The sequence below is a fragment of the Zosterops lateralis genome, assembly GCF_965231275.1.
Source record: "Zosterops lateralis genome assembly, chromosome: 24".
Taxonomy (NCBI): domain Eukaryota; kingdom Metazoa; phylum Chordata; class Aves; order Passeriformes; family Zosteropidae; genus Zosterops; species Zosterops lateralis.
In genome coordinates this window covers 3860892-3884820 of record NC_139784.1, presented here as the reverse complement: position 1 = coordinate 3884820, position 23929 = coordinate 3860892, and the positions used below count along the sequence as shown (strand labels likewise).

At 61.8% G+C, this 23929-nt stretch overlaps 6 protein-coding genes across 7 annotated transcripts; 4 read left to right on the top strand and 2 right to left on the bottom strand.

Moving 5' to 3' along the window:
* Positions 1-208: 208 nt before the first annotated feature.
* On the top strand, positions 209-4034 carry NAGLU (N-acetyl-alpha-glucosaminidase; the record flags this gene model as incomplete). The annotated part of the gene is made up of 6 exons (XM_083877801.1): positions 209-627; positions 717-882; positions 972-1118; positions 1307-1392; positions 1549-1805; positions 2014-4034. 6 exons carry the CDS (start codon positions 209-211, stop codon positions 3228-3230), a joined length of 2292 nt encoding a protein of 763 aa, XP_083733927.1. The 3' UTR covers positions 3231-4034.
* Positions 4035-4284: 250 nt separating this feature from the next.
* Positions 4285-5838, top strand: HSD17B1 (hydroxysteroid 17-beta dehydrogenase 1; the record flags this gene model as incomplete). Its single annotated transcript, XM_083877800.1, has 6 exons — positions 4285-4381; positions 4528-4689; positions 4973-5152; positions 5228-5321; positions 5423-5606; positions 5683-5838. The coding sequence occupies 6 exons, from the start codon at positions 4285-4287 to the stop codon at positions 5836-5838; spliced, it is 873 nt and encodes a 290-aa protein (XP_083733926.1).
* Positions 5839-6134: 296 nt separating this feature from the next.
* On the top strand, positions 6135-10133 carry COASY (Coenzyme A synthase; the record flags this gene model as incomplete). The annotated part of the gene is made up of 9 exons (XM_083877532.1): positions 6135-6759; positions 7071-7285; positions 7436-7567; positions 7766-7955; positions 8273-8337; positions 9119-9203; positions 9329-9426; positions 9516-9662; positions 9902-10133. 9 exons carry the CDS (start codon positions 6135-6137, stop codon positions 9980-9982), a joined length of 1638 nt encoding a protein of 545 aa, XP_083733658.1. The 3' UTR covers positions 9983-10133.
* Positions 10134-10365: 232 nt separating this feature from the next.
* Positions 10366-13944, top strand: MLX (MAX dimerization protein MLX). 2 transcript variants are annotated; one of them, XM_083877533.1, is made up of 8 exons: positions 10366-10457; positions 10769-10805; positions 10930-11019; positions 11443-11549; positions 11765-11864; positions 12127-12226; positions 12441-12642; positions 12763-13944. In XM_083877533.1, the coding sequence occupies exons 1-8, from the start codon at positions 10413-10415 to the stop codon at positions 12817-12819; spliced, it is 738 nt and encodes a 245-aa protein (XP_083733659.1). In that variant the 5' UTR covers positions 10366-10412; the 3' UTR covers positions 12820-13944. The 2 variants fall into 2 exon arrangements, with proteins under 2 accessions (XP_083733659.1, XP_083733660.1); XM_083877534.1 differs by lacking the exon at positions 10769-10805 and having other exon boundaries at positions 10368-10457.
* Positions 13945-14093: 149 nt separating this feature from the next.
* Positions 14094-15842, bottom strand: PSMC3IP (PSMC3 interacting protein). The gene is made up of 8 exons (XM_083877535.1): positions 15780-15842; positions 15594-15700; positions 15439-15528; positions 15259-15370; positions 15000-15145; positions 14812-14865; positions 14673-14732; positions 14094-14593 (listed from the first exon to the last, which is right to left on the bottom strand). Exons 1-8 carry the CDS (start codon positions 15808-15810, stop codon positions 14534-14536), a joined length of 660 nt encoding a protein of 219 aa, XP_083733661.1. The 5' UTR covers positions 15811-15842; the 3' UTR covers positions 14094-14533.
* Positions 15843-16741: 899 nt separating this feature from the next.
* RETREG3 (reticulophagy regulator family member 3) lies at positions 16742-23838 on the bottom strand. The gene is given in 10 exon segments (XM_083877486.1): positions 16742-17836; positions 18303-18435; positions 18775-18854; positions 19322-19459; positions 19844-19928; positions 20619-20745; positions 21805-21835; positions 22980-23086; positions 23583-23781; positions 23784-23838. Coding segments are annotated over 10 exon segments (1386 nt in total). The 5' UTR covers positions 23836-23838; the 3' UTR covers positions 16742-17402.
* Positions 23839-23929: the final 91 nt, after the last annotated feature.

The window sequence follows — 23929 nt, the reverse complement described above, 5'->3', positions numbered from 1 at the left end:
GCGGGCCCGGGGGAGGCGGTACCGGCGAGGCGGGGCCGGGAGAGGCGGAGCCGGGAGAGGCGGGGCGGTACCGGAGAGGCGGTACCGGGGAGGCGGGGCCGGGAGAGGCGGGGCCAGTACCGGAGAGGCGGGGCCGGTACCGGGGAGGCGGGGCGGTACCGGAGAGGCGGTACCGGAGAGGCGGGGCCGCGCGGGGACAGCAGCGGCGATGGCGGCGCGGCGGGGGCCGGAACCGGGGCCTGGCCCGGCACCGGGCCCGGGGCTGGCGCTGCCGGTGCTGGCGCTGCTGCTGGCGGTGCCGGCGGGGCGGGCGGGGCCCGCGGGGCAGGAGGAGGCGGTGCGGGCTCTGGCGCGGCGCTTGCTCGGGCCCCGGGCCGCCGCCGTGTCGCTCTCGGTGGACCCGGCGCTGGCGGCCGGCGGGCCCGACGTTTACCGGCTGTGGTCGCCTCCCGGCGGCGCCGTGGCCGTGGCCGTGACGGGCTCCAGCGGCGTGGCGGCGGCCGCCGGCCTCTATCGCTACCTGCGGGACTCGTGCGGCTGCCACCTGTCCTGGTCCGGGGCGCAGCTCCGCCTGCCCGACCCCCTGCCCCGGCTGCGGGCCGAGATCCGCGCCGCCGCCCCCGGCAGGTAACGGGCCCGGGGCCCTCACGCCTCGTTAGCGCGGGACAAGGCGCCGTTACGTAACGGGGCCCGGGGGCGCGGGGGGCCCAGCGCAGCCTCCGCCGCCCCCGCAGGTACCGCTACTACCAGAACGTCTGCGCCCAGAGCTACTCCTTCGTCTGGTGGGACTGGGCGCGCTGGGAGCGGGAGATCGACTGGATGGCGCTGAGCGGCATCAACCTGGCACCGGCGCTGGCGGGGCAGGAGGCGGTCTGGCAGCGGGTGAGCACCGGGCCCGGGGCGGCGGGGACCGGGAGGGCGGCGGCACCTCTGGAAGCGGGGGCCGTGGAACCGACTGACCCCCGGCGCAGGTTTACCGTAACCTGGGGCTGAACCAGACGGAGATCGACAAGTACTTCACGGGTCCCGCGTTCCTGGCCTGGAACAGGATGGGCAACCTCCGCCGCTGGGCCGGGCCGCTGCCGCCCACCTGGCACCTGAAGCAGCTCTACCTGCAGGTACCGCGGGCGGCCCCGCCCTCCCGGGGCAAACCCGTGTCACCCCCTGGTCCTCCTGGCCGGGGCTGCCCTCGGGGGGCCTCGGGGATCCCCCCGCCCTGCCCCGAGCTGCAGCAGCGCTCGGGGTCCCCTCTCGGGGAGGGTGGGGGCTTTTCTCCTTCTGCTCCCTCCCTCCTTCTCTCTCCCAGTACCGGATCGTGGAGCGGATGCGCTCGCTGGGGATGACCACGGTGCTCCCGGCCTTCGCGGGCCACGTGCCGCAGGGGATCCTTCGGTAGGTGCAGTCCCTGCCCCGGCCCCGGGACTCAGCCCTGGGCCCTTCCCGGGTCTCACCTCCCACTGCAGCTTCCCCGGGAGGCTGCCCTGTCCCTGCACAGGCACAGTGGTCCTGTCCTGTTCTCCTCATCCCCATCTCTGTCCTCCTGAGCAGGGTGTTCCCACGTGTGAATGCCACCCGCCTGGGGCGCTGGAGCCACTTCGACTGCACCTACTCGTGCATCTACCTGCTGGACCCAGAGGACCCCATGTTCCAGGTGATCGGGACGCTCTTCCTGAAGGAGCTGATCAAGGAGTTTGGCACAGACCATGTCTATAGTGCAGACACCTTCAACGAGATGACCCCCCTCTCCTCTGACCCTGCCTACCTCTCGAGAGTCAGCAATGCTGTTTTCAGTTCGATGACAGGAGGTGGGTCAGTGTGTGGTGCTGGCCTGGCCACAGGGGTCCAGGTGGGATAGCAGGGGCTGAGGGAGGTGGCCGTGGACCCCATGCAGAACCCATTGGTGCCAGACACCCAAAACTCCCTTGAGGGGTAATTGGTGGCCCCCAGGGCCTCATGAGACACCTGTAGGCCCCTGTCTGGAGAGGATCTCACTCAGTGCTCTTCTGTCCCCAGCTGACCCCAAGGCGCTGTGGCTGATGCAGGGCTGGCTCTTCCAGCACCAGCCTGACTTCTGGCAGCCAGCGCAGGTGCGAGCCCTGCTGCATGGAGTGCCCCTTGGCAGGATGATTGTTCTCGACCTCTTCGCTGAGTCCAAGCCCGTCTACCAGTGGACAGAGTCCTTCTATGGGCAGCCCTTCATCTGGTGCATGCTGCACAACTTCGGGGGCAACCATGGCCTCTTTGGCACGGTGGAGGCCATCAACCACGGCCCCTTCGCAGCTCGGCGCTTCCCCAACTCCACCATGGTGGGCACGGGGCTGGTGCCCGAGGGCATCGAGCAGAACGACATGGTGTACGAGCTGATGAACGAGCTGGGCTGGCGCCAGGAGCCCCTGGACCTGCCCAGCTGGGTGACCCGCTACGCCGAGCGCCGTTACGGCACCGCGAACGCCGCCGCGGCCAGCGCCTGGCGCCTGCTCCTCCGCAGCGTCTACAACTGCACCGGGGTCTGTGTCAATCACAACCGCAGCCCCCTGGTGCGCCGGCCCTCGCTGCACATGGACACGGAGCTCTGGTACAACGCCAGCGATGTGTACGAAGCCTGGCGGCTGCTGCTGAGCGCAGGTGCCGAGCTGGGCTCCAGCCCCACCTTCCTGTACGACCTGGTGGATGTGACACGGCAGGCAGCCCAGCAGCTGGTCAGCGACTACTACCTGAGCATCCGCCAGGCCTTCCAGAGCCACGCGCTGCCGGAGCTGCTGACGGCCGGTGGTGTGCTGGTCTATGACCTGCTGCCAGAGCTGGACAGCCTCCTGTCCAGCCACAGGCTCTTCCTCCTGGGCCGCTGGCTGGAGAGTGCCCGTGCCATGGCCACCAGTGACCGGGAGGCTGAGCAGTACGAGCTGAACGCCCGGAACCAGGTGACGCTCTGGGGGCCCAGTGGGAACATCCTGGACTATGCCAACAAGCAGCTGGGGGGGCTGGTGCTGGATTACTACGCTGTGCGCTGGAGCCTCTTTGTCTCAGTGCTGGTGGAGAGCCTCAACTCAGGCCGGCCCTTCCACCAGGACCAGTTCAACCAGGCTGTCTTCCAAGTGGAGAGAGGCTTCATCTACAACAAGAAGCGCTACCCAGCTGTGCCATCTGGGGATACGATGGAGATCTCCAGGAAGATGTTCCTCAAATACTACCCCAGTGCCCTGCGGCGCAGCTTGGCTGGGCCTGCGTGACTTTGGGTTCTGCCTGCAGAGCCTCCCCCAGAGAGGGTGGACAGAGCCCCTGCAACCTCTCCCATCTGGGCTCCTGGCCTGATGGTTGTGTCCTGGCTGTACTGGAAGAAGGGCACAGAGCCCTGGTGGTCCTCAGCCAGCCTGGATTCACCCCTTCCCGTGCATGGGCAGGATGTGCCCCAAGAGGGGCTGGCACATGGACAAGGGGCTGGCAGATGGATGTGGGGGCAGGCTGTGCCCCAGGGTCCCATCCCACACCATGCTTTGTGCTCAGCTCTGCTTAGCTGCCCTGAGCCTGTTCCCAGGAAAGCTGGGCTGCCCCAGTGCCCTCAGCTGGAAGCTTGGTGGGACACTGCAGAGGGACAGGACAGATGTGTCCCTGCTGAGAGGCCTTGGCTGGCTAGCAGGGGCACTGTTGGGAGAGAAGCAGACAGGGAGGTGGCAGTGGGCAGGGGGGTAGAGCAGCATTGGACTCTAGTCCTTTTGGGGACATGGCACTGCATGGCCTTGCCCACATTTGGTGCCGTTTGTATCATAAAAGACTTTGCAGCTTTGCCTGCAGTGTTGCTGGGGCTGTGCTCCCCAGGACTGAGTTTTTGAGGCCTTTTCCACAGGTAGGGCTTGGGCAGAGCCCAGCCATGGAGCAAATACAGACTTTTCTCCCACGTGTGTCCAACTCCTTTTGCTAGCACAGGACTGTGTGGAACATGGGGGCAGAGGAGCAGCTCACCCCTGAGCCTGCAATAGCAGGAACACCCTGCCAGACGTGTCCTGGCAGCCAGGCTGCCTGGCACAGCAAAGTACAGCTGGTGCAGACCCTGGGTCTGGGGCTCCCCGTGTGCCCCAGAGCCTCCTCCCACAGGGAAGTCCTGGCTCGATGGAGTCTTTATCACAGCACCTGCATGAGGATCAAGGCACAGGGAGCCCCAGGCATGCACAGAGAGGTGGGTGGAGGGGCCTTGAGATAAGGCAGCAGACACAACACAGTGGTGTGGGGCGGGGGGACCCCCTTCCCAGCCCTCTTAAATGGCGTGGCCTCATTGCACTGTCAGCCATGGAGAGAACCACGGTGCTGATCACAGGCTGCTCCTCAGGCATCGGCCTGGGGCTGGCTGCACGCCTGGCAGCCGACACCACGCGCCGGTTCAAAGGTAAAGGGTACCTGGGGGGGTCCAGCAGCCCCAGGTGGGCCAGGCAGTGCCTCACCAAGGAGAGACAGAGCCTGGGGGTGGGCTGGGGTTGGTGCTGGCCCTGCAGCTCGGTGGCACTGCTGCCCACGGCCAGACTGTCTCCCCAGTTTATGCCACCATGCGTGACCTGGCCAAGGGTGAGCGGCTGCTGGAGCGCCTGGGGGGCTGCTGCCCCGACACGCTGGAGGTCCTGCAGCTTGATGTCACTGACCCAGGCTCGCTGGCAGCTGCTGCACAGCGGGTGCAGGGACAGCGGCTGGACGTGCTGGGTATGGCTCTTCCACTGTCCCTGAGGTGGCTGAGGGGACCTCTCTGGGGTCACATCCCTCCCCAGGGCACCGGGAGCAGATGCCAAATTGTGGGAGGTGCAGGCAGTCCTAGAGCTGGGACAGGACGTGTTTAGCAGGGCAGAGGTGCAGTAGATGGATTTGGGGGTGCCAAGGGCCCATCAGTAGGGAAAGGCCCCCCCATTTCTGTCTTCTGGCACTCGGTGGTGTGCGGGGCTACAGTCAGTGGGTGACTGCCCTGTGCTGAGTGCACCATGCCTGGCAGTCTGCAATGCAGGGGTGGGGCTGATGGGACCGCTGGAGACCTGCTCTGACCAGGCCATGAAAACTCTCTTCGATGTGAACCTCTTTGGGGCCGTCCGCACCATCCAGGCCTTCCTGCCTGCCATGAAGAGCCGCAGGGCCGGGCGGATCATCGTCTCCAGCAGCATCGGGGGGCTGCAAGGTGGGACCCCCAGCACCCTGGGGCACAGGGAGCCTGGGGAGGAGCTGCGGTGCTCAGGGTGCGGCTCTGCCCCAGGGCTGCCCTTCAATGCCGTGTACTGTGCCAGCAAGTTTGCAGTGGAGGGGCTGTGCGAGAGTCTGGCCATCGTCCTGCGCCCCTTCAACATCCAGTGAGTGCCGGTGGTGCCGCAGGGCCTGGGGCTGCCCGCCAGGACGGGGTTTGCCAGGGCGGGGACACGGTGGCAGCTCCTTCCTGCGCTCCCTCCCGCAGCCTGACGCTGGTGGAGTGCGGGCCCGTCCACACCAGCTTCCTGGCCAACCTGCAGCGCCCCGACCCCGAGGGCAGCGAGATGCGGGGCCTGGACGCCGAGACACAGGGGCTGTACCGCCGGTACCTGCGGCACTGTCAGAGCATCTTCCGCGACACGGCCCAGGAGGTGGAGGAGGTGCTGCCGGTCAGTCCCGGCGGGGCGGGGGCGGGGGGGGGCCCGGGGCCGTGCGGGGAGGGCTCTGACCCGTCTGCCGTGCCAGGTGTTCCTGGAGGCCATCGGCAGCCCGTGCCCGCCCCTGCGCTGCGCCAGCACCGCGCTCCTGGCCCCGCTGTGGCGCCTGCGGCTGAGCAGCCCCGACGGCTCCGCCTATGTCCGCGCCATGCACGACCTGGTGTTCGGCGGGGACGGGCCCTGAGCGGGGCCCCAACACCGGAGCCGCCGCCGTGCGGACCCGGGCTCGGTCGCGTTCTCGGTCCCGCCGTGTCCCCAATAAAGCCTTTGCAGCCGCACGGCCCCGGCTCCGGTCCCTGACGCCGCAGATCCCCCGGGCCGGGCCGGTTCCGCCCCGGCTGGGCCGGGCCCGCTCTCCTCCCCGCGGGCGGGGCCGGGCCCTCCCCTGCCCATACCGGGGCTGCGGGGGCGGGGCTGTTCCGCTCCCGGCCCCGTTCCCGTTCCCGGCCCCGTTCCGGCCGGCGGCGCTTCCGGCGGGCGATGCCGCCCTTCGCCTCGGGGCTGCTGGTGCTGACGGCGCCGCTGCCCGCGCTGCCCCGGCGGGCGGCGGGGCTGGTGGCGGCGGCGGCGGGGCTGGTGGCGGGCCCGCTCTACGTGCATTTACAGCCGGGGCTGCGGCTCGCCGGCCCCGTTCCCGGCCCCGTTCCCGGCCCCGCCGCGCCGCCCGCGGGCCCCGCGCTGCTGCGGGCTCTGGCCGCGCTCTACACGGCGGCGGCGGCGCGGCGGGAGCTGGACCTGCGCGTCCTGCTGGGGCCCGGCCCCCGCCCCCGCCTGGCGCGGCAGCCCCGCGTCCTGCTGGCGGCCGCCGCCGAGGCGCCCGGGCCCCCGGAGCCGGTGCAGCTCGGGCTGCAGCGCCTGGCCGCGGCCGCGTACGGCTGCCCGCCCGGCCTGCCCGCCCTGCTGCTGGCCGAGGACACCGCCGGGGCCGACCCCGAGGGGGACCCCGAGCCGGGTCCGGACGCGACGCTGCCCGAATTCCTGGACGTGGCGGTTGGCGGCACCTTCGACCGGCTGCACGGCGCCCACCGGCTGCTGCTCAGCGCCTGCTGCCTCCTGGCCCGGCGGCGCCTCCTGGCCGGGCTGGCGGATGGAGACCTGCTCCGCCGTGAGTCCGGGGCGGCCGTGGCGCTGTGCGGGGGCCAGGGGTGAGCCCGGTGCTCCCCGGGGCAGGGCGGTGGGCTGGGGGCCCGGTAACGAGTGCAGTGCTGGCAGCCACCCTCCCAAGGCGGTGCCGTCCGGGCAGAGTGTCGGTGGGGATCCTTTGGGGACCTGGTGTCCTGCTCGCAAGCAGGAAGGTGTACAGGTGCAGGGGGAGGGGGAGGCGGCGTTCAAAGTCCCAGCCGGGTGTTTTCTCCCATCTCGTGGTCTCGCTTTTCCGTCACCCTTGTGCTTCTCCGCCCTCCCGGCGCCCGGCAGACAAGGTCCTGCCGGAGCTGATCGAGCCCTACGAGCTGCGGGCGGCGAAGCTGCGCGAGTTCCTGGAGGACGTGAAGCCCTCCCTGTGCTACGACATCGTGCCTCTGGCCGACCCCTTCGGCCCCTCGGTCACAGACCCCAACCTGCAGTGCCTGGTGGTCAGCGAGGAGACCCGCCGGGGAGGGGAGGCTGTGAACAGGAAGAGACTTGAAAATGTAATTCCCGTGCTGGAGCCCGGTGGGCTGCCCCTGCCGGCCCTCTCACCCTCCCTGGTGCTGTCTGGGGGCAAATTTGGTCTTGATTTGCCCCTTCCCTCTGCTGCATTCTCATGGCTAATGGCCCTCAGGGCTCCCTTCTCTCATCAGGGGCTCCCCGAGCTGGCTCTCCATGAAATCCAGTTGCTGAAGGACCCCGACCACCGTCAGAACGAGGAGGAGAAGATCAGCTCCTCCAGCCTCCGGCAGAGGCTGCTGGGGACACTGCTGCAGCCCCCACGGGTGAGGGGGGCCCGCAGAGCCACAGCTGCAATGAGAGTGCCCGGGAGGAGGGGTGGGAGTCTCAGGAGTCAAAGAGTTTGGAAAGGTTGCCTGCTGCTCTGCAGGCCAGGGCCTCTCATGGCCATCTCCAGGCCGGGGTGTCAGGATCCTTCTACAGCAAATCCCGGTCTGCTGCCATGGCTTTCCTCTTTCCCTTAGCAAGACCCAGCCCTGCCACTGCGCCCCTACGTGATTGGCCTGACTGGGGGAACTGGGAGTGGGAAAACCTCCATCGCCAAACGCCTGGGGCACCTGGGCGCCTTTGTCATCGACGCCGACAAGCTGGGCCACGCCGTCTATGTCCCCGGTGGCCCGGCCTACGAGCCCGTGGTGGCAGCCTTTGGGGCAGGTAGAGTCACTGCAGGCTGCAGGGAGGAGGAAGGGGAGGGAGGGAGGGGTGTCCCAGAGAGTCCTGGCCAGTGCCCCCCTCCTGCCCCATGAGTTTTGGGCTCCCCAAATGTTGTGTGTCCCATGAACCAGGCTGCCATTTGCCTGGAAAAAGCTCTTCCCTGTCCTTTTCAGGAATCAGGTGAAGAGCTGCCAGGTTAGGTGTTACAGTCCTTTTCTGCGTGCTGAGAGCCCTGTGCCAAAGGCCTTTCCCCAACCCAGGCTTGCCACAGGAATGGGAGTTGTCCCTCCCAAACCTGTTGTGCTTCTGCCTTGCAGAGATCCTGAACGAAGATGGAACGATTAACAGGAAAGTCCTTGGGGCCAAAGTGTTTGGAAACCAGGTAAAAGCAGGTTTATTGTTAGTACTTAATGCTGTGAGTGGGGGCTGTTCTCCTCTTGTGCCAGGGGTTTTTAGTTTTCAGCCCTTTGAGATGATAACGCCTTCCTGGCTCTATTTCCTGACAGTGGCATAGGGACAGAGTGGGACAGATCATATCTCTGTAGCTGAATCAGCAGCTGTGCTGGATACATTGCTCTGGCCCAGCAGCTGCTGCTGCCTCCCTCTTCCCATCCCTGTCCCTGTTGCCATCCCCATCTCCTCTATACCATGTTTTTCCTTCACCCAGCTCAGAGCAGAAGACCTGACATACACAGCCAGTGGTCTCTGCCCCTTGTACCTGGGGGGCTCAGTGGCACTTGGCCTTTAGAGGTGCTCAGGCTGTTGCTCTGCTGCTGCCTCAGACCAAGGTGGAGGCAGCTCAAGAGGTTCTCTGGATGGACATGTCTTCTGTGAGACCTGCTGCATGGGGAGCCTGTTGTGCTGTGGAGCAAAGCACCTCTCACAGCAGAGACTGAGATCTCTGTTAATAGCAGGGCCCTAATGGCAGGACAAGTGAAATAACAGGAAAAAGCAAGTGACCCTGGCAGCAGGAATGGGAGCCTCTGGCCAGTGGGAAAGCTTTCCTTCCTGGTGCTTGGTAATGGGCTGGACCCACCTCTGCAGCCTCAGTGGGTCCTTCCTGGGTGTCCCCTGACTGCTTCCAGCCCCACTCTCCTGGCTGGCTACACAAGGGTTCTGAGGGTAAGGGAATGACTCTCAAATCCCACTGTGGTCCTTTCTAGGAGCGGCTGAAGGACCTGACCGACATTGTGTGGCCCAAAATAGCCCAGATGGCAAAGGAGAATGTCAGGGAGGCTGAAGCTCAAGGTAATGGGGGTGGTTTTGTGGCAGCCTCAGCTCAGCAGTGAAACATCTGCACTGCAGGAAGGTGGGACTGAGGCCAGGCTTCTGCCATCCACAGCTGGGCACTGAGGAATGCCCTTGTTCTGCAGGGAAGGCCGTGTGTGTGGTGGACGCTGCTGTGCTGCTGGAGGCCGGCTGGCAGGACATGGTCCACGAGGTGTGGACAGCCATCATCCCGGAGGACGAGGTGGGCCATGCCCTGGGCCCCTCAGCTGCTGCCAGAGCTGGTCCTTAACCTTCCCCCAAGGCCCTGAGTGTCCCCTGTGTCCCTGCCAGGCCGTGAGGCGCATTGTGGCCAGGGACGGGCTGACAGAGGAGGCTGCTCGCCGCCGGCTGCAGAGCCAGATGACCAACAGGCAGCGGGTGGAGCAGTCACAGGTGGTGCTCTGCACCCTCTGGGAGCCGGACATCACCCGCCAGCAGGTGAGCCTGGGGCGGCTGCAGCGCCAGGGGTGTGCTGGGTGATTGTGATGGAACTGAAGGGCTCAGTGCTGTGCTCAGGCCGTGCCTGGTGTGCCTGGGTATGCTGTTCACCATCGAGGCTGCCACAAGGGGTGGGTTTGTGGATGTAGAGTCAGCTGGGAAGGAAGAGGGACGCTCCTGCCCCGTCGCTCACGTTACCGGCGGGCTCTGAGGCCTCTCCCCGCACGGTTCTCCGGCAGGTGCAGAAGGCCTGGGACCTGCTGCAGCAGCGCCTGGGCCCGGGGCCCGGCCCGTCACGGCCCGTCCCGACCGCCCCGTGAAGCTCCGTGTCCTGCCAGCACTGCCCACCATGAGCCGGCGGACGGAGCAGCATGGGACCGAGAGCACCGGCCCCGTCCGGCTCCGGGGAGGCTCCGGGGCGCCCTGCGGTCCCCCGGTGCGGGGGAGCCCTGCCGGGCCGAGCCCCGCTGGGTGACAGTAAAGAGGCTGCTCCTGCAGTGCGTGTCCGTGCGCCGGTCGCGTCCCCTCGCCCGCCCCTTCAGGGGCTCCGGTGGCCTCCCCGCTGCCGTGCTGGCCCCGCGGGCTCGGTGCGGGACTCCCGGTGTCCCGAGGGCCGCCCCGGCCAGGCCCGGTACCGGGGGCGCGCAGCAGTGACGTCACGCCCGTGGTGACGCGGTGGGGATGTGCAGCGCCCCCTGGCGGCGCGGGCGGCCCGGGGCCCCGGCGGTCACATGACCGGGCGGGCGGAAGATGGCGGAGCCGCCGGGCGCCGCGGCCGAGGACTCGTGGGGGAAGGTGGGGCCGGGATCGGGTCGGGCCGGGCCGCCGGGTGCCGCGGGGGCGCAGCGCGGCGCGCCGGGACGGGGCTCGCGGCGGCCGGGCAGGGTGAGCGCCGGGACGGGGGCACGGGGGTGCGGGGAGCGGGCACGAGTCAGCGCCTGGGCGAGGGGCGGCGGCCACAGGCCCCGGCGGAGCCGCGCTCGGGGGTGGCGGGGGCTCCTCGGGCCGACCGAAGCTCCGGGGGGCGGGGGGGGCTCCGGGGCGCGGGCCGCGGTCGCCGCCCCAGCCCCGCTGACGTGTCTCCTCCGCCCGCCGGCCCCGCGCAGGTGGACGCGGCCTACGGTGACAATGGCCTGGACTCTGGTAGGTGCCCGGCCCGCGCCACCCCCGGTCGTGGGTGGCAGCGGCTGCCCGGGGACGTCCCTCTCGTCCCTGCGCCCGGTCACACCCCGCCCTGGGCGCTGACCCCGGGACTCTCTTCTTCCAGCGCTCTTCATGGAAAATGCCCGGAAAAGCAGCATAGTGTCCCGGGCCAACAGCATCGGCTCCACCAGCGCGTCTTCTGTCCCCAACACAGGTGGGGTTTGTCCTCCGTGACCGCGTGTTTCTGCCCGCTGGGAATCCGGCCCTGCTGGGCTCCAGGTCTGCCCTGCACAGGGGAGAGAGTGTGGCTGGGCAGCATTCCTGTCCTGAGGAGAAAGAGGAGGAGGAGGAGGGTGGTGGGAACAGCATCAGGGGTCTGTGGTTTCCAGCAGGGTCTGGAGTTGAGAATCACTCTGGTTTTGACACCTTCCCAAGGGATCTGGCAGCATCTGCCTCCTGCCCAGCTCCCCGAGGAGAGGGAAAGGGTTGCCAGGGCTTTCCTTCAGCCCAGCCTGATGTAGCTGAATGGAGCGAGGGCTATGCTGGGCCTGTCTGCAGCTTAGTGCTCCCTTGAGCTGCCTTGTGCCCCTCCTCGTGCCTGTGTCTCCCCACCCGCAGCCACGCTCTGTCCCCACAGATGATGAGGACAGTGACTACCACCAGGAGTCCTTCAAGGAGTCCTACAAGGACCAGCGCCGCCGGGCACACACCCAGGCCGAGCAGAAGCGCCGAGACGCCATCAAGGTGAGGCAAGAGGCAGCGGGCAGTGCTGGGGTGCTGCTGCCAGCCTGCCCCAGCACCCTGCTCTGCCAGCATCTCTCTGTTTTGCTGCTGGATGTGCCCTCCCCGCATGTGTGTGCTGGGAGCTGCCCTGGCTGTGACGGGCTGTGCTGTGGGAGCTGGATGTGGGCCTGGCCTCACAGGATGAGCCCACACTCTGTGGCTCTTCTTCCCTGCAGAAAGGCTACAATGACTTGCAGGCCATCGTCCCCACCTGTGAGCAGCAGGATTTCTCCATCAGCTCACAGAAGCTGAGCAAGGCCATCGTGCTCCAGAAAAGTGAGTCCTAAGGGCAGGAGGGAAGGAGGTGCTACCAACCCCCAAAGCTCCGCCCTAGAGGTGTGCAGGGCAAAGTTCAGCACCTTAGAACCTTCTGGTGTGATGAGGCTCTGGGGAGCTTGGCTGCTGCTCACCTGCACTCACCTTCCCCAGGGGAACTGGGTCAGTGGGAGCTGATGGTGCCCTGGCTCAGGCACCTCCCCTGGGGAGCTCAGGGGTCCACGTGTGCTCCCAAATCCTCACTCTGTGTTTTCATGCTCAGCTATTGACTACATCCAGTTCCTGCACAAAGAAAAGAAAAAGCAGGAGGAGGAAGTTTCTACTCTCAGGAAAGATGTGATGGCCTTGAAGATCATGAAAGTGTAAGGGAAGAGCTGTTGGGGTCATGCCCTCTACTTCCTGTTGTTCCCTCATATTGCAGGGTTCTGCAGTGGTTCGCCATCTGGGGACAGGCCTGGAGCTTGGAACCAGGAGCAGGGTGTGGGAATTCAGAGCTGGATTTGGGAGATGGGAGTGGCAGCTCAGAGTCACATGTGGAGACCTCACTGTGACCTTGGTGTGCTGTGCTTGTTTCAGGAACTACGAGCAGATTGTGAAAGCTCATCAGGACAACCCAAATGAGGGAAAGAACCAGATCTCTGATGAGGTGAAGTTCAATGTTTTCCAAGGCATCATGGACTCCCTGTTCCAGTCCTTCAACGCCTCAGTCTCTGTGACGAGTTTTCAGGAACTCTCAGCATGTGTCTTCAGCTGGATTGAGGAGCACTGCAAGCCCCAGGTGAATGCAGGGCTGCAGAGGGGCTGGTGCCACAGCCAAGGGGGCAGAGACAGTGGCACAGGGGTGGCTGTCCCTCCCTCCCTCCACAGGCCAACTGACTGTGTCCTCTCTCTGCCACAGACGCTACAGGACATTGTCATCAGGGTCCTGCACAAGGTGAAGAGCCAGCTCTACTGAGCCTCCCGTGCCACTTCTGTGCCCGTGGGGACGGGGCCCTTCTGCCCAGAGCCTGGGTGCCAGGCACCACCCTGGGCCCTCTCCCTTGTAGCTGTTTTTAAGGTTCTCTGAATTATTTATTGTATTCCTTCTGAAGCCCAACGGTGGCTCTGCAAACACTGCTGCTCCACTCAGTGCCACCAAATCTTTATAGGGACTGGGCAGGAGGGGAGGGAAAGGTGGTGAGGAGCAGAAGGTGGGGGGCAGTCTCTGGCTCAGGCAGTGCCGTGGGGTTGCCTGTGCCACTGACTCTCCTTGCAGTGCTGATCCCAGTGCAGCTCAGGCCTGTGACAGCCCTGCTGCCCCCACAGTGGGGAAATGTGACAAATGCATACTAAAAATGATGGGTTTCTGCAATTAGGAATTGCTTTTCCTTCACCCACTGGGCTGTCCCCTGCCCCTCTGAAGCAGCTGTTTTGAGTCAGCCATTGCCTTTTGGAGGAGCCTGGCAGTGCTGGCAGCAGGATGAGCCCATCAAGAGCTGGGAGCTGTGGCCCTGGCAGCACCTGGTGAACCCTAAGTGCTGCTGCAGCCATGAGTCCCTGGGAAGAAACATAGGAAGTTCCTGCAAGTGCTGGAACACCTCTCCTTTTCAGAAACTGTGGCTGTACTGCACAGGAAGGTTCTGCAGCTGTAGCATTGTGCACTTGCTGCTTCTCCTTAGAACTTCTATACACACACATACATGACCAGCCTTGATTTGATTTTTATTATTGTAAGTTTTGAAATGGTTCCAGAGTGCTGCCTGTGCCAGCTGTAGAAGCAGCTGCTGTCGGGGACATGTTTGACCCTGTCCCACGCCCAGTTTGGGTCACAGCTCTGCCCAGGTGAGGGTTGGTCACTGTCCAGAGTGATGGGACCAGGATGCTGCCAGCAGCAGGGTTTGTTCTCCATAACCATGTTTGTGCTCCTGCTCCAGGGGCACATCCAGGGAATGTTTATTTCAGGCAGTTTTTCCAGCACTGAGGAGGGAGTGCTGCCTCCTGCCTTGGGAAGAGGATGTGGAATGTTACAGACCTCACACATGAAAGTGATGTATTTTTCTATTGTGAAAAGTAATTAAATAAATTTCGCTGAATGTTTTAATGATTTTTCTGATGCTGAGTTTCTGGAGCTGTGCCCTAGAGCTGATAGTTTACAGAAGCTCATTTCAGCCCCTGTGGCTCAGGTTACCCTCTCCTGGCCACTCATCAGGGTCTAAACTCTGCCTGACACCCTTTGAAGAGACAAACACCACAGAGATGTGCAGTTGAACCAAAATCCTGGTGTTTAATGGATCATATTCTCATGTGAGCACTCACGCACCCAGCAGGAAGCAGCTAGAACACATATAGGGCTCTGCAGCCCAGACAGGCCCTGGCTCCCTTTCCTTACCAGAACACCAGGGACACAGCACCAGTGCCCCCACTTGTTCCCTCAGCCACACCAGACCCCAGCCAGGCAGCTCCGTGCACTGGGGGCAGGAAAAAATGACACCCCACTGCAAGGAGAGGGCCAGTGCCAAGTTACTCCTATCTACCACCCTTCCAACTGCAAAACATTTTTAAACAAAAACAAATAAATACACAGGACAAGCTCCAGTCCTGCAAAAAGAGAAAAAAGAACAACCCCAGAGCCGAGTTTCAGAGGCAGCTCCACAGCAGCTTCTCTCCAGCACAAAGGCTCCCCCAGCACCTCACACAGTCGCGGGCAGCACGACACCGTGGTCCTCGTCTGTCTCTATGCCAACCTCCTCCTGCACGGCACCCAGGAGACCACAACAGGCTCAGGCTCTGGCTCAGCAGCCGTGGGCACGGCCCAGCCTCGGTACTTACAAAGAATTGCTTCTTGCTCTTGGGATACCCCTCCAGGATGGCGTCCAGCAGCTCGGTGGCCTGGCGAGACAGGGCGTGTGAGGGCTGCGGGCAGCGCTCCCGGGGGGCCGTCCCTGCCCGCCCCCAGCACGGCCGGTACCATCCGCTTCCTCCGGCGCCACTCCCGGCGGTACAGCTGCTGCTCCCGGCACACCTGCCAACGGCACCGGGTCAGGGCCGCCCCCAGGGCTGTCAGGAGCCCCGGGCAGGCCATGCCGGTAAGGGAAGTGCTGGATCCCGGCTCCAGACCGGCCCCGGGTTCAGACACAGCAGCTGTTCGCTCTTCACCTTCTCTTTTTCCTCTGGAGTCACATGGTTGGTTGCAGATTTAATCCTCTCCAGTTTCTCCGTGTAACTGGCACAGTCCTTCCTCAGCGCCTCGATCTCCTTGGCAATCTCAGGGGTCGTCATGGAGCTGTTCAAGTCCTTCAGCTCTGGGAAAGTGGCCCCGATCACCGGCTAGGGCTGCACCCGGCACCGGGGCACAGCTGTCCGTGCCCTGGGGGATCCCGGGGCGGCTCAGGGCTGCCCGGCCGGGCACACTCACCCGCCTCCATGTGCCGGCAGCTCTGCTGCAGCGCCTGCAGCTGCCCGGAGCGTGTGGCGATTTCCCCGTCCAGCCCGCGGAGCTCCGCATCGCTGGCGGCCGGGAGCTGCTCCTGCGGGGAGCGCCGGGTCAGGGCTGCGGGGCCGGCGGGGCCGGCGGGCGGCGGCGGCCGGGGCTCACCTGGTCAGCGAAGTAGATCTTCTGCTTCCCGTAGACCTTCTCCCGCACTCGGCCCTGCTGCGCCAGCTGCTCCAGCGCCTTCACCACGGCCTGCGGGACGGGCCGTCAGCCGGGCCCGGGCCCGCCCCGCCCCAGCCCGGCCCGGCCCTGCTCACCGCCTTGCCCAGCCCGTGCTCCCGCTGCAGGTTCCCGAAGGCGTCCTGGGCGCTGTACGGGCGGTTCTGCTCCTGCAGGTACCGCAGCAGGACGGCGGCGGCGCCTCCTGCGGGACCAGCCCCGGTCACCGCGGCCTCCTGGGGCCGCAGAGCCGCCCGGTGCTCCCCCGCCCCTCCCGCACTCACCGCCCGCCGCGGAATCGCGCCCTTTGCTCATCCCGCGGCCCCGGGCCTCCGGCCCCGCTCCGTTCCCGGTTGGCGCCGTTCACGCACTTCCGGCGCGCCGCACGCTCCCGCCAATGGCGGCGAGGGCGGAGGCGCACGGTGATTGGCGGGGGTGACGAGCGCCGCCCGGTACCGGAACCGGCCCCGCGGGAACGGGCCCCGCACACAGCCCGGGGCGGGAACGGGCCCCGCACACAGCCCGAAGCGGGAGCGGGCTGGGGCAGGGGCCGGGCCGGCGGGGGCGCTCGGAGCCCCTGGGCGGGCACTCACCGACCGGAACCGGCGCTCCCGCCGCGGGGCGAGAAGCGCGGCCCCATCGCCCCCGCACCGGACTCGGCCAGCGAAGGGGCTCGAGCTTGTATGGAATAACCAACTCGGTACCGAGCTCCCCTTCCCGGCTGAGGCCGCCCCCCCGCCCCCGACCTCAGCCCCGGCACGGCCGACGCAGCCGAATAGGCAGAGTCAGACAAAGAGCAGCCAGTAACGGGGTCCCTGACGAGGTACGTTCTTGGCTGCACAAACGTGATCAGAACCGGGTCTATGGCTTAGGAAAAGTAATGGGGGCGCTCGGTGGGCAGAGGGGAGTGGCTCTCCCTGGGGGCTGCTGGTTTGTTACAGGACCGTGGCAGGCGTGAGCTCCTCAGTCACTGGTGGTCCGGGGTGCTGTCCCTGCCCCGTTCCCACTGCTGGGCTCTGCCTGCACAAGGCTGGAGGCAGCAAGGGCCCAGGGGACACACCACTGCCCTGTCAGCCCTGCTCCACCTCCTCCTTCCTCCAGGAAAACTGCCAGGGGACACACAGCCCTGGCTCTGCCCACGGGAACGCACTGGAGCAGCACAAGGGTTTCTAGCAAAGTGTTAGTTGGCTGTTAACAAAGGCTGTTAGTTCAGAAAAGCAACACAAGAGCAGGGGCTACACGTGGATGTTCTTGCAGGTGGGCTGGTGGTCACAGCAGGTGTCTTATTGCCATTGAGCTCTTACAAAACAGCATCACGAGGAGCTGGAGCCGAGGGAGCAGCCAGTGCAAGGAAAACATTATGGCTGCACAACATCCACAATGGAGCAAGGGGCTTGGTTCCACCTGGAGTTTGATATTGCTGAGAAAGAAGACTTGGATTTGTGCACATATTAGGAGTGGGGAACAGCTGTCTGAGACAGAACAGCATTGAGTCCCAGACACCACATCTGAGGGGCCATGTCCTGTTCCCCTGGTTACACATCAGTGCCAGAACTCAGTGCACAATTGTTCCTGGCGATGCTGTCAGTCCCATTGGACTTGAGAGCTGCAGACATCAGATTTATTGTCTTAGAGAAAGTTTGGAGCAGGCAGCATCCTGTCAGACAGTGCAGGGTGATTGTGAAGCTATCTCATCAACACCTCTTCCCTACAGATTGCCAGTGTCCTTGATTTTAAAATCCAAGCAAGGCTACAGAGTCACAAATCACAGTGGTGTACCCAGCCAGGACTGGCTGTCACATCACTCAGACTCACGGGAGACGATTGAGAGAACTGTGCAAGGCTTTTCCTTCTAGGATTCCCTCCATGATATGCAATAGAAAACCAGAGGGAAGTGACAGGATGGTCTACTGGCCCCGGGAGCCAGTGGGATCCAGCTGGTTCAGCTCAGACTGATCCAGCAGTTCAAAGTCATCCCCTTCGGCGTCAGTGTCCAAGTCCAAACTGGCTGCTCTGAGGTGAGTCTTTACCCCTCTCTGGGGATTGGTGCTGCGTGAGGAGCCTGCCTGAGGGGCTCCTGACAGTGCCAGCTGGATCATGCCCCTGGTGACAAAGCCAGCGATGTTGTTGGTGAGGTTCTGCACCGATGGCAGTGTGCCAAATTCCTCCTGCTCGTACGGGAGCTGCAGGTCCTCTGTCCCTTGTGAGCGGTACGCCAGGCTCGGGATCCCAATGCTGGTGTCATCCTCATCATCTATGCCGGTCGCTTCTGGGTTTATGGAAGGGAAGTCAGGGAGATCCCTGGCAAAAGATTCTTCTGGGTCACTGTGACCATCCAGGTCTGGAAGAGGAGAAAGTGCTTTAATTGCCAGTACTCACCAACACCCACAGACCAAGGCAGGAGCTGGGCCAGCACCTCCCCTGGACAGACTGTTGGGAGCTCACAGACCACACTCTCTTTGTCTCCCTCCCCTCATCCCAACTGTTCAGATCCCACTGACCTCCCAGCTCACTCGCAAAGAATGCTGGTGCCAAAGCACCAGAGGGAAGCACCTGTACCCACAGCCAGATTGGCAGAGCTGGATCTGCCTTTGCAGAGCTGCTGCCCTCACTCCAGTCAAGCACCACAGGAATGGAGGAGGAAGCTTCAGTTCTGAACAAAACAGGCAGTTGCAGCTCATTTCCACCAGCAAGGCTGACATCAAACAGCCAGACTTCAATGATGGGAGGTAACACATCCTCCCTCCAGCCCATCACACTGGTGCCTGCTTGGCATTCCACACCTTCCAGAAGCTGTTTCCTCTCACCTTCTGATCCCTCTGTCAGGGGTGTCTGGCCCCTTGAAAGGTTGAACATGCCACTTTCAGTATAGGAAATCTCAGCATCTGAATGCTCCGAGTCAGAGATGGTCAGTTCCTTGGCAACCACAGAGTCATCCAGCTTTGAAATAGATGATTGAAAACATCAGCACTAGAAAGGTCATCCCCATTCCTCAAGATAACACAGATGATGGAGTGGCTTCCAGCTAAACCTAGCCCTCATGAGAGACTGGTACCTGAGGCTCATTCACATTTACTGCATAGTCTAGGAGACTGCAGCTGGCACAAGCAGCTCTGGATGTTCTTTAGTGGAACAGAATGGGAAAGACCTATCTGAAAGGACAATGTCCTCATCTACTCTCAACTATACTGTGCGGACACACAGCCAGATGCTGCATGTCCCCACAGTGTGGTTTGTTCTTTCCTGCTGAGCTCTCCCCTCTCCCAGAGGCTCTGTTACCTTGGGGCAGAATGCAGCCAGCTCCTCTTCACTGTCACTCCCATCGTCTGTGGCTTCCTGACCAAGGGCCCGGCCACGCACTGTTAGAAACCAGAACAAAGCTGTTACTGCTGCTGGGGAAAGGCTCTGTGCAGGACCAGAAAACCCTAAACTGCACATAACAGAGCAGAGCCAGCTCTGTTCCACAGCAGAGCTATGATCATTTCTGACTGCCACTGTAAGCAGGTTTTTTGCTGAAATTAACATGTTTAGAACTCCCTCGCACAGAGCCTTTCCTCCTTCCTCCAGGATAGAGAACACACAGTTCTGGCAGCCAAGAACTGGTGCAGCTCAGTGCTGTGAAAAGCCCACAGCATCTGCTTCCTAGGAGATGGCTGCAGAGGCGGAACTGCCTCTCTCTCTTCCTCAGGCAGTTCCAAGACTTTGCCATGCCAGACATGCAGCCCCTACTGCCCACCAAAAGCCGGAGCCTCTGTTCACAGCCCATTTCAGGTATCAAAGACCAAGGTGTAAAACTCCTTGGGGCCACAAACAGCCCAGAACTCACGCTGCCTCTCGCGCTGCCTGGCCACCATGTATCCGCGGATGCTGAAGTCCAGGCGCTGCAGGACGGGCTCCAGGCGCAGGTACAGGCGCTGCCCCAGCCGGTGGTACACGGCCAGGGGCCACAGCAGCACCACGAGCACTGCAGTGAGCAGGAAGGAGGGTTAGGAGGTTGTTCAGGATGATGTTTGGCAAACATCCTGCCCGTTTCATGATGCAGCACAACACACAGAGCACGGCAGATCTGAGCACTGAGGGCACTGCTGTGGGAACAGGTGTCATCACCTCTGCCAGTTTAATAAAATTGAGAGGCCAACCTGTTAGTGCTCAGATCTGTAGTTACTAAGTACTCAAACATGTTCTCTCCAGACCAGACTTCAAGTCCTGGTCAATAAACACCACATTCCTGGCAGAATGTGTTGTTTTAAATTTTAAAGCTTTCCTTCTGAGCTCCATTCCTCAGACATTTGGCACCCCCTCATCTCTTTTCACATGTAAGTCTGTATTGGCATAGAGATTTACTTACACAGCATGTATGAGAGCAAGATCCCAGGGATATATCGGCCCAGGACAGCCAGGAAAGTGAACACTCCACACACTAGAAGACAAAACTGAAGACATGAGAGACAGTCAGTTTGTTAAGCAGTAGGTTCACTCACTTCTTGACCATCTCAGCCTCTGCAAATTCTGGGACAAGTCATTGTTCCCAAGAGGGTGAAGCCTTCACAGTGTCCAACCACCTGCTCCAGTGTGGGCATAGACACAGGAGTATCTGCACTCAGAGCCACAGGCAGCTGAGGCCTCCTGCCTCAGGGCAAGAGGAGCTTCCCAAAGCAGGGACACCAACAGCAAGGGAGAGGCTAAACTAGAGAGCTCTTCAAGGTGAAGAGGACAAGGACAGTATCACTGTGCTACGGGTTTCTCCCTCCATAAACTCAAAAAAAGAAGAAAGAAAAAGCTTGACACACTTTCTCAAACTGTTAAAACCCAGTGAGGAGACAAGTCTGACAGACACTTGAAAAGCCAGAACCTACAGAAGGAGCAGCCACACTCTCACTTCAGTGGTGCAATCCACACACTGACATTCACTTTCTCCTCCCTCCTCCACAACCTGATTATTCTGCCTCTGCTTTCCATTCTTCCCCACCACCTAATAGGCACAGTGTTGTGGGAGCCTTCCTGTGGCAACCTCCCATCCAGGAACATGTTCATCCAGTGTTGGATGCCAGCACAGGAGGATCCTTGTGGTCAGCAGAGGCTCCACACCAAACAGGTTATTTCTGAAGACTCTACATTCTTACCTTGCCAGGACTTTGCCTCTTGAAAACGAAGAGATTACTTAAGAAGTTGGTCCCAGTCACCCATCCTTCAGCCAAATGGTGGCAGAGCTCTGGCACTCCGAGCAGCCGAGGGTGGACGTATCCCCAGCTGCAGTGAAGGCAGAATTTGGGAACAGAGATTGCTGCATCAGTGTCACGGCTGAAGACCCTTGTTACAAATACTTGTCTCAATGCTTCCTTCTGTTCCCGCCCAGCACAGAGCTCTAGAGATGAGAGTCCTCCAAGCAGTGCCCTGCCCAAAGCAGTTTATCTACAGCCCCTCTAGCAGCATCCCAGAGCTCCCACAGCAGCTGAGGAGCAGGAATTTCAGTCAGTGGCCTGGACCAGTTTCCATGCTGCTGGAGGGAGTGCACAGTGCAGACACAAATTGAGTGAATCCATTTATTTTTTCTGTGTTTATCTGGTCAACTGCAGCCTCCAAGTGTTCAGCATGAGGTCTAGAAGCAGCCTTGCACCTCACTTCATGTACTCAGTTACTCTGGAGGCCTTGAATTGGTCAGTTTTGTTAGTGCTGCCTAACTGCTAGTCACAAGTACCTGAAGGTTAGAAAGAGCAATTCCTTTTGTGCTCGGGCCTCTTAAAAAAAAAAAGACAATTGTCCTTTGGCACCAGCTCAGGTGATTTAATCAGGAACTGACATCCAGCACAGGCTGGCAGTGGCGGCAGGAAGGTGTGCCCAGAGAGGCAGGTGTGAGCAGTGAGGCAACACCTCAGCATTTCTCAACCCATTATTAATGCTGCAGTCACATCATAACTATGCAGAAACAACTGCTGGAACAAGCCTGTTAAATATTCCCTATCAAGTCTCAGAAGACTTCATTAATTCCCACAGAAATGCTGTTCTCTTGCTATTGGAGGCCGATACAAGAGGAATTACTCCTAAGGCAGCACCTCTACCTTCAGGGCACAGGGAATCAAGCAAGCATATCTGGGTGCTGGTATGAAGGCAGAGTATAATAAAATGGCTTGGGCAAGTCAAAAACTTTTCATGACCACCTGACTGCATCTGGGTCTCCATCAAGCAGCTCCCAGCTCCCTCCTCCCCCTCCTCCTCGCCCCAAGGAGCCAACATCATCCCAAACATGTGCAGGTAACAACACAGTATCACAGCAAAGTATCACAGCAGAGGAGTCAATTAGTTTCCTACCTCTCATTGTCTAATTCATCAGGTCTCGCCACTAAAATATTAAGAACAGACACTACATTAGTTGCAAGGAATTTGCCATGGGAGTGCTTAGCTCTTGGGATTTAAGTAAAGTTTTAATGAGCTGGGGAACACCTGGAAAAGACATTAACTGTAATTACAGGATGGAGATGCATCACTCCATAACAAATCTTGAGTGTGTACGTGTGACAGTACAGGACTGCAAGAGTCTCCCTGTTTGTTCCTCGGTGTTTGTTGGACACCACAGGCTGCCCACCTCCCTCTCCCCCACTCCCTGCACACACCAGGGGAGCAGGAACAGCCTGCACACTGGAGGCATCAGGGATTTAAGTCTTTTGATACTTTCCCACCCAGGCTGGGACTTGAAAGGGATGTCCCAGCCACTCTGAGAGATCAAATCAGAGGGATGAGGGAGCTGGGCTGACACTGTCTCCTAAGAAGGAGCCTGAGCCAAGCTTTAAAACCGAGGAAAGCTTTAATGTCTTCCCAGGAACTAGAGAGAACACAGACTGAAGCAGAAAGCTGGGAGCTGAACTTGCTGGTTAGTCAGGGAACCAGCCCTGGGAACATGCAGACCCTCACACTCCTCCAAACTAACCTGTCCATGCAAAGCCAGGGGACCTCGAGCTGCTGGAATGGGGGTGGTCATCAGTATATTAATGTCACAAGGGGGGGGTACAACTGCTTTGGTTACTGAAAGCTGAAATCTAACTTCATTAACAGCTGTTCAGATGCCTCTTTTCCCAAAGAAATCTGATCAACAGCAAGGCTGGGACTTGTCTTCATCCTAAACCGGGTTATTACGGATTCTGAGGAGGAATCCAGATGAGTTCCACATATGCTTCCATTTCTCCCTCTGGTACTGAATGCTCAGAATGTGAATCACTGTCTCAAGCCTGCACTAGGTCACGTACACCCTGTGGTTCAGGATTACAAGACAAATACCAGTGTCACAAGCACAAAAAGAGCTTGTGTTTACACAGGTTAGAATACTCCAGCTCCAGAAGGGGCATGCCCACAGTACTCTTACCAGCTTCTAGACCCTTAAAGCAAAAGGCCCGGTTTTTAACAATGTAACTGCAGGCTGTGCAGAGTCTGTTCTTGTGGGGCTGGAAATGGGGCTTGATTTGCTGCTACGAGCTCAAAATGCAACTTACCACCAATTTCTGGCCAGATTTTGTGCTTCCACTGGTCTAGACACACTACTACTATGAGGGTAAGTGCAGTCAGGAACAGCAAACGAAGGGAAGTCAGAGCAAAGAACCTGTGGGGAAGAGACCAATGAGTTGGTACTGGCCAGATCTTTGTGAGACACACAGGGGTAACACAAACCAATGTAAAAACGGGGGATAACTCAGCACCTGGTACTCAGTCACCACACAGCGTGCCCTGGGAACAGCTGCCGGGGGACCCTGGTTTGCTGGTGTCATTTCTCCCGGGAAAGCCCTGCTGCACAGCTCCTGTCCCAGCCAAGCTGCCCTCCCTCCGCTGCCACAGCGCAGGCTGAGTTTTCCCGGCGAGTTTGGTGCTCTCAGGTAGAAGGAGAGCACGGGGACAGGGCTGCAGCAGACCCGGCGCTCCCAGGTCCCTCCCGTCCGGAACGGGACACGCACCGAACCCGCGGCCCCTTACGGGCCGTTCCTCCCCGGGGGCAGCTCCCCGAGCCCACCGACCCCGCAGCCTCGGCGATGGGGGCTCGGAAGAGCCGCTGCGCCGCCCACCGTGCGCGCCCCGGTCCCGGTCCCAGCCCCTCCGCTCACCAGAACAGGCCGTGTACCGCCACCCAGCATAGCGCGCTGCGGCCCGGCCGCTCCCACACCAGCGCGGCCTGCACGGCGCCCAGCAGTGGCTCGTAGGGCCCCAGGCGGCAGCGCAGCGCCGCGCTCACCGCCTGCACCCGCCGCTGCCGCTCGCCGGGCCCGGGCCCCGACGCCGCTGCCGCCGCCGCCATCGCTCCCTCACGGCGTCAACATCCGCCCGCCCGTCGCGCGCGCGCGCGCCCGCCGCAGGCATGGCGGCCCCCAGCCGCCGACTCCATCCCGATTCTGGGCGCCGCCATCTTGGCGCAGGCGCAGTCTGCACCTGGTGGCAGGACGCATGCGCGTTG

Excerpts from the sequence above, each read along its gene's own strand:
- PSMC3IP (XM_083877535.1), bottom strand. The coding sequence starts at position 15,810 with ATGAGCAAAGGGCGCGATTCCGCGGCGGGCG. Across the intron at positions 14,866-14,999 it reads CTCCAGAGGAAAAAGAGAAG|GTGTGCCGGGAGCAGCAGCT; the intron begins GTGAAGAGCGAA and ends TGCCGTTGGCAG. Across the intron at positions 14,733-14,811 it reads GGCGCCGGAGGAAGCGGATG|GCCACCGAGCTGCTGGACGC; the intron begins GTACCGGCCGTG and ends CTGTCTCGCCAG.
- MLX (XM_083877533.1), top strand. The coding sequence starts at position 10,413 with ATGGCGGAGCCGCCGGGCGCCGCGGCCGAGGACTCGTGGGGGAAG. Across the intron at positions 10,806-10,929 it reads TGACAATGGCCTGGACTCTG|CGCTCTTCATGGAAAATGCC; the intron begins GTAGGTGCCCGG and ends CTCTTCTTCCAG. Across the intron at positions 11,550-11,764 it reads AGCGCCGAGACGCCATCAAG|AAAGGCTACAATGACTTGCA; the intron begins GTGAGGCAAGAG and ends TCTTCCCTGCAG.